Source organism: Pinus tabuliformis, chromosome 2_1 (genome assembly GCF_031772625.1).
Source record: "Pinus tabuliformis cultivar Carrire ecotype Pingquan chromosome 2_1, CPIR1, whole genome shotgun sequence".
Taxonomy (NCBI): domain Eukaryota; kingdom Viridiplantae; phylum Streptophyta; class Pinopsida; order Pinales; family Pinaceae; genus Pinus; species Pinus tabuliformis.
In genome coordinates, this window is record NC_142299.1 from 429,477,976 (window position 1) to 429,485,907 (window position 7,932).

Consider the following 7,932-nt stretch of genomic DNA (forward strand, 5'->3'; position numbering starts at 1 on the left):
TGACAGACGAAGGTGTCGGTTCAGTGATTGACGCGGGTTGGAATAGCAACGTAGGTTGATAGCAGCGTGGTTTGGGAATGGAGATGGGCAAAAAAATCGGGACGCGAGGTTTGGGATGCAACTCGACTGAGCGGACAGCGGAGTATAGCCTGAGAACCGAACCCCTCTGATACCAATGGTGCAGAAACTTCTTGATAACAGATTTATTTATATAAATATTTTATTAAAAGATGAAATTACAGATGATGAGTGTTTACAAATGGTGTTCCTGGCTTATATACCGCCATGGACACCCTTTGGGGAGAGGGCATGATCTTATGATCGTGCCCTTTAGTCTAATTTAACTGAAAATTAAATAATAAACCTAAACTAACTAATTTTTACATAACAAGGTTCACAAAATCTTAGGTTACCTTTGTGACAGGTGTTCTACTGCAAGAGAAACTACCAGATTGGCGCAGGCTATGACATGACTTCACTCAAAAAGATATCTAGGAGAAATCATTGTCTAGAGGACAACAAAAGAGTGTGGATGATGAAAATATTGCTCTAACCAGTTGGGCAACAGGAAGCAACGGTTCGAGTAACAAGGGTGAGGAGTTAACCTCACAACCCAAGAAGAAGAAGGACTTGACTATAGTCAAGTCCTTTGCCTATCATAAGACGGACATTACACTTCACAATGTCCAAAGAGGAAGAAAGGGGGAAAGGGCACACAATCAGCAGTAGTTGTGTTGGCAAAAGCTCAGGAGGAGTCTGCCAAGAAGTTTGAAACCAAGTTCTCACTTATTTCTTATCTTACCTCAAGCACATTACTAGTGGGTGCATGGCTACTAGACAGTGGAACCACATAGCATATGACAGGGGCACCTAAGCTATTTAACATCCTGATTGAGTGGAACTCAAAATTGCATGTAGACTTTGGAGTTGATTCCAAACATGCAATGAAGGGGGTTGGAACAATGGCATTCCAGCTTGAGTTAGGAGGCAGGCTAGAAGTAAAGGATGTGCTATGGGTGCCAAAACTCAATTGGAGTTTGCTCTTAGTCTCTATGATTGAGAAGAAGGGGTTTTGTGTAGGGTTCCAAGGTGGGCAAGCATTGATCAAACCTATAGGATCTAGCTCTGATGAGGGACATGTCATAGGAGTTAGAGAAAGAAACCTATATAGGCTAAAGGGCCAGCCTATTTAAGTGATGGCAAGAAAGAGATTAGTGACAGAAAACAAGCAGTACGTAGCTCTGAAGGTTCAGCAGCTCAGAGGAAGTCGGCCTTCAAGTTCAAGTTTAGGTGGGTGTAAGATGACCTTACAAGATGTTCAAGAGTAGGAAACTTCTTAGAAGCAGACCAAGTGGAGCAGGACTTGAGGATGTTTCCAAACCAGGTGGCAGTAAAGGCTTCTAGTTGAGAGGGATCAACCACGGCAATGGATGCAGTTCATAGACAAAAGTCAATTCTAGGGGGCAAAAGAAACTCCCTCGCTAAGAGAGGGGGAATGTTGATGATTGTAGCTCGTGAAGGTACTTCTGCACAAGCCTAAGTGTCTAAGCATGCAGAAGTTGCCCAACATCTCCTTAGATACTTGCTCTAGTGTGAGCAAGTTGCTTTTGTAACTTAACCTAAGTTTTGACTTACATAACTATTATGTTGGCTAATTGAGCTAAAATAAACTTATGAAAAGTGAAATAATTACTTTAGTGATTATGTTTTAATCTCTGCCCTTTATCTCAAGTAAGGCGAAATCTAATCTCGGTCATCCATCACCTTGGAGATTAGGGTTAAGGATTTAGCTCAATGTAAAGTTATCAAAGAAAGGCTAAGGAAAGGGAGAAGACACACCATATAGCAGCATAAGGTTGAGAGAGGCATCTCAGTGAGGAGTATGATACTCTAGTGTGTTGGGTCCAAGGAAGTGCATAAGGGGAGCTTGGAGATCCAGATCAGCCAAGGAGATCGAGGGCCTATCTAGAGCACGATCTACGCATAAAATCCAAAGCATTGTAATCTATAATTTTCTCAATCGGGCCATTATCCCAATATGGAAGCCAAAGTAAGTTTTGGAGTTAATGAAGAGTTTGTTGATTTTGGGTAGCATCGGATGTGCTCTAGCTCCGAAATTTTGTGGAGGGTCTTGAATACTTGAGATCTCCAGAACACAGAAATCATTTGGAGAAATTCCACCTAGATGAGGAGTTATTAAAATAATTAATATTTTTAATGGGTTCCTAAGTCTAAATTGAGGAAAACAAAAATATTAATGGGTATTAATAAGAATATGGGTGAGAAACTTCTAAGTGACAAGGATCAACTCTGTTTTAATCTTAGCCGTCGATTAGGGACTTAATCTCGGTTGTTGGTTCATCAACAGGAAAAGTATAAGAGGAGGCTTAAGGGTCAATTGGAAATACATCTATGAGATCAAGGAGTTCGATTTTTCTGGGGCGAGGCTTGCTGAGAAAATCGAGCTAGTGATCTGAGTTGCAGTGAAAGGGGCAATTCGGCAAAGAGACTTCAGTCCAAGGCCGAGAATACATAGCAGAGAGGCAGAGTAGCACCAGGAGAGACAGCACAGCTCCAGAGAGGGTGATGCAGAAGCCAGAGGGGCTGACGCAGTCATTTAGAGGCAGCATTGGGTTTTTGTGAGGCAGAGAGAGCAGCAGTTCAACATATCGATTTTTTAGCAAAGGAAGGCTCACTAGGAGAGTGACGCAGCTCCTAGAGGAGGTGATGCAGTTCCAACGCAGAGCTTGGAGCAGCCATCGCTGCCCAGCAGTGGGAACAGCATTGTCATCTGTGGAGTTTGATCATCTAGTTGCTGGATTTGCCAAAATATCTGTCTCCGGATAGAGGTACTTCTGCCAGGTTTATTCTCTGTTGGGTGAGCCGAATTTGGCACCCTAGTTGTATTCAAAAATCTGCTTAATAATACAAACCCTCTATATGTTGCACTGGTTTTCCCGCATTGGGTTTTTCTGGGGACGTTTGTCCAAAAATAATGGTGTCCCTTGTGTATGTATGTGTAGTTTGCAATGGTGTTTTCATCAATGTTTAAATAATTAAATAACTTGTTGAATGTAAAAACAAGTAGGAGATGATAAACCAGTGATTGCAGTAGGATTTCTGATGTGTAGATTCAGAAATTCTCACAGAGTTGTTGGTTGGGCAAAATCTGTTTGTCATTGTGATTGAGGTTGCCTTCTGCTAATTACGCTATGAATCTAGTTGTGCTTTCATTCAGTGGATCTATAACCTACTAGGTCAATGAATTGTTGGGTGCTAGGTTTCCATGAAAATTAACAAGCATAGAATGGTGGACTAATTCATGAACGCAATGGTTCTATGTTTGTGTCCTACTCCCTAGGAAACGAAACAAAATTTGTAGACCTAGCAATAATTGAACCCTCCTAAGATATGAGCATTAAAAGGATGAAAACAATGAAAGATGCATTGCCATTTTAAACATCTTTAAGGGAATTTTGGACTCTTCAAAAGCAGAGGCAAGATTTGGTAGAATATGCTAGGAATTAATATACCACTTTTGAGCATCGAGTTTATTAAGTGTTCATATTAAAAGGATGTTCAACTCATTAGCAGATGAAGAGGCAGACAGAGGGGTTGATCTCGGACTTGGAAAGTTAATTATAACCACCCCCCAATCCCCACCAAATCAATAAGATATCCAGATAATTTGAGATCAAATAAAATGAGAAATTGGACATAATGAATAATGGTGCTTAGATGAATAAGGACAATAACTAAGATGATGGGATAATGATGAGCAAGATGACAAGCAGGACTTTGTCATACCAGAGGTATTGGTCAGCTTAGACAAGACATGCAGTTTATTTATAGAAGGAAAAGATTCGACTTTTAAGAATATCAGAGTAGCTGCAAATATTTGTGTGCATTTTCTGGTTGCTTGAGAGAGAAAGAGAGACTGTAAAATGGATATAGGTTAGAAGCAAAAGGAGCATAAAAGAAATGTTAAAGTAGGAAGGGAAGTTGGTAAATGGATAGAAACCAGAGGGATCTTGCAGGTCTGGAAAATGGCTAGTTAGAGAGGCAATTACCATTGTCAACATGAGGAGATCCTAGATTGATAAGGCCTAGGAAGAATGAACTTGTATTGGCGAAGGGATGAAAGATTTAGTAAAGATCCTGAATGCAATAACAAAATAATTCTTTGAGATACATGGCGATATACTTCTCTACCCCTAGGGCATTCAATCATGAGTACCTCAGAATTAAGTGATATGATCAAGTTTCAGAAGGGCCAGAATGAATCTACACCCCATTACTATAAAATTGTTGTAAACATGATATGAAATCCTCTACTTTAAAAGACAGGATTCTAATAAATCAGAAGGCAACTTCGTGTCCTGGATGTGCATAGGATTTTTCTTTCGTTGTTTAAAAACATAACTGTATTTTCATGCCAAGAGGGGATAATTATTTTTTAAGTTTTTTGATTCCAACAAAAGAACTTGACAGAATGATTATACCTGCTTGCACGCATTCTCATGTGTAACGTAATATCTGGATCAGGACCACCATTTAAAGCCCAATTCACAGCTTCTTCCACAGCACGGGTAGGCAAAATGATGACTTTCATTAGCTCTCCAAATAAATTAGGCCTGGAACTTGGTATTCTTGGACTTCCAAGCAGCATTAAAGCACCATCTCTCATGCCGGGATGTATATTCTTCAAGAAAAACTGAATTGCGGTAGTATCTGTGGTACCCTGAAACCTGACACATGGATAATGGATTGAATAGTATCATCAATCCCTTACTTTAGGTGGAAAGCACAGAAATATAGACAAACCAAATAAGTCACAGTTTTGCTGTCTTAGAATTCAGAACATGCCACAGACCTTACCAAACAATAGGCTGTTTCCACTCTCTCCAGTCCTCACAGAGAACACCAGTTTGTGCTGGCCTTTGAAAATCATCAATTCTCATAACAAGAGGCCTTTTGTACTTGGTCGCACACCCATTCCTTGCCCAAAGTAGCTTTATCTCTTTCAGACTAAATGAATGATCAGAATAAGCAATATATTCCACAAAGTGGAGTTTTTCCCTGAAATGTGAGAAGAAATTTCAATGTATAAATCACATGCAAGCATTTTCGGGTTCTTTCTAACCAATTGTTTATGCATTGTTCTCTATAATAGATGGTATTGTCATTGCTTTGTGGTGGAGGTCTTTGTCCATGGTGTACGACAGATCAAATATCTCCATAAATCTACATTGGTTGAAACTTGAAATCGCATGGACCAGTTTTCATACTCTAAACTGTATATTCTAATTGAAATCAAAAGCTCTTTCATAATTTGAACTATGAAGCTTGAAAAAAATCACTAACCTGTTTTCACCTAGAATTAAAGATCGGTTTAGTAAAAGACTCAATGCAGCTGCAGTTAGTATTCTGTACATCTCGTTGCCAAATCCAGCATCAGATGTTCTTCCAAACACAAAATTTTGTCTGCAAAACTGTTCTGGAGAAAGTTCTCTGACTCTTGCTGCACCTGCCACAAGAACTAAAAGGTGTAAAGGTCTTTCCTATTCAGCTAAAGAGAAGATATTCATTGGGACTTCAGAGTCAACGGACACTGGACATGATCTAAATCCGTATCACTTCTTAGGTGCCCACATCCTCGCATGGCTTGCAGGATACAAACTGACCATTAAGGCCTCCAAATGAGAGTTGCCAATGCCGACCTCCCAAACCATGTTGAGAACATGCATTCCTAATAAGCATGGAATTCCCTTAGCTTCACTAGCTCAAAGTCAAAATCAAAAACCAATCCAGATGACCAAGGGATTTCTCCTAGTTCTCTTCAAAGTTCAAACACCAAAAGGAATGCCTTATATAGAAAAACAGATTCAAGGCTGAACTCTTTAGAATTGTGGGACGAATACCATTGCAAAAACAAAATTATATGATTAGAAAAATCTTTCGGGAATGTTGATCCAAATGATAATATTTATCCCCAGAATAGATCTTCCTTAGTTTTCGTGATCGCTATTCACTAAACTACACAGGGCACTTCTCCGGGCCGGGGGGAAGTCCACCAGAAGAAACAAAAACACGTTTAAATAAAAGAGAACACAATTTGTCCTGAGAATGCATATCAGGTAGTATAAAATGCAGTAGTTTCAGCATCTTTCATGGGTGGATCTATAAACATAAAACCTTGATAAAGCAAAAGAAAAATCTTAAATAAAAATGCCCAAAGATTGATGATGAATCATACCATGTTGAGCAAAGTGATCTTGAATCATTTTCCTTACTCTGAGACTGGCTTCTTCTGTTCGTCCTGAAAAGGAAAAACCCATTTCTTCTACTGTGGCACATGCAGATGAGTTTCTCTGCTTCTCACGAGATGTATCTACCGATTGATCACTATCCTTTTCATGGTCTTCCAGGTCAGAAGTCGCTCTTGCAATAACAGAACTGTTCATATAAGCCTGCCTTCTGGCAGTATTTTCAGAAGGCGCTCTTGGAATAACAGAAATGTTTCTAAAAACCTGACGTCTGTCGGCATTTTCAGTGAAAGGCGCTCTTGCAATAACAGAACTGTTTCTATAAGCCCAACGTCTGTCGGCATTTTCAGCGACCGAGTTACCCACATGCCCATCTAATGTTTTGTTCAGAATAGTCTTCGTTATTATGTTGTAATAACGATCACGGTCACGGGGGGCACTGTAATCTGCTAAGCGTAACCCACGAAAGAACATGTGATAAAAACTGTGAGAATGAACAAAGAAGACCCAGTAAGACATGAGGGACACCACCCATGCGAGGATGAGGAAAAGTGTCCGGCAATGGAGATCTCTTAATGTGCTTGAAGATCTCCTTGTAGAACCTCCTGCTAGCTTCATTCTTACTCAGAACTAATGAATGAGATTAATGGAAGTGGAATGAATGTAACCAGAACAGAGCAGAGCAAGATTGATGATAAACTTTGAAGTTTGTCAGAAGAAAATATATGATACTAGATTTGCAAATGGGCTAGATCGACGGAGTTTTCCCACAAGTGGTACAGGTTTGACTCTCAGCACTTCGTAAATAAATGAAAACTACCACAAATGTTCCAAATTTGATTTGGGATTCCTGGTAGTAAATTTGAATTGAAAATCTTGGTGGTAATGAAATTTACCACAGGTGCTCCGAATTTGATCTGGATATTGTGTAGTAACGAAAGTTTGTAACATTTGGGCCAAATTTGATCTGGAAATTGCATGATAGGTCGTTTAATTTGGGATTATTGATAGTCATGAAAGTTTACCACCGATTATTGAAAGCCGAATACGGTTCTTGTCAGTTACGAAAACTTAATGAAACGGGGCTTGCTTAGGTATTCTTTCTAATATGTAATACAGGTTGATTTGATTGTTCAAATTGTTATCGAGAGTAATGGTATAGTGGTTGAAGCAATTTTTTCTGGACTACCGAAGCTGATAAACAAAATGTGAACATTCTCCTCTTGCACGCAGTAATCTAACAAGGCGACTTACACTTTTCCAGGCAGATTTTCGGCCTTCCCTAGTGCGAGAACCACGCGGAGACAGGAGTTTCTTTTCCTCTTCGGTCAAATAAATATAATTTGTCAGTTGTTTCAAGAGTACATCCAGGTTGTCGGTGAAGTTAATCACAGTTTCATAGGTATCCAGGAACAGTGCAGGAAGATTGAAAGCGTAAATGTGGTCGATGAAAAGATACCGTGAAACGTAAATGCTGTCAAAGATTTTATTCTGTTTCGCTGTCAAACTGGCAGCCAGTGTAAAAGAAAAAACACATGATGCATGTTTATAATATTTTTTGAAAGGGTAATAAAGTAGCACTAGAGGAGTCTTCCTTTTTTTTTAAAGATTAATAAAACGGAATTCCCTGCTTAAAATTGGCTGGAATTTAGGTAAAAAATTTCAA

The 7,932-nt window shown here is 39.4% G+C and overlaps 1 protein-coding gene across 3 annotated transcripts in view; it reads right to left on the minus strand.

Annotated features, from left to right (window-relative positions):
- Positions 1-7,731, minus strand: part of LOC149200726 (uncharacterized) — a 68,700-nt gene extending 60,969 nt beyond the window's left edge. For 2 of the 3 annotated variants that reach the window (XR_016253850.1, XM_089402778.1), the window contains exons 1-4: positions 6,257-7,730; positions 5,365-5,527; positions 4,879-5,079; positions 4,503-4,748 (exon numbers count right to left, since the gene is read on the minus strand). Coding sequence is in view for 2 of the 3 variants with exons in the window: in XM_089402778.1 (XP_089258904.1) it covers positions 4,503-4,748; positions 4,879-5,079; positions 5,365-5,527; positions 6,257-6,884 (1,238 nt within the window). In the remaining variant the exon portion in view is untranslated. Of the gene's footprint in view, positions 1-4,502; positions 4,749-4,878; positions 5,080-5,364; positions 5,528-6,256 lie in introns of all 3 variants that reach the window. The other variant, XM_089402779.1, reaches the window with a different exon arrangement.
- Positions 7,732-7,932: the final 201 nt, after the last annotated feature.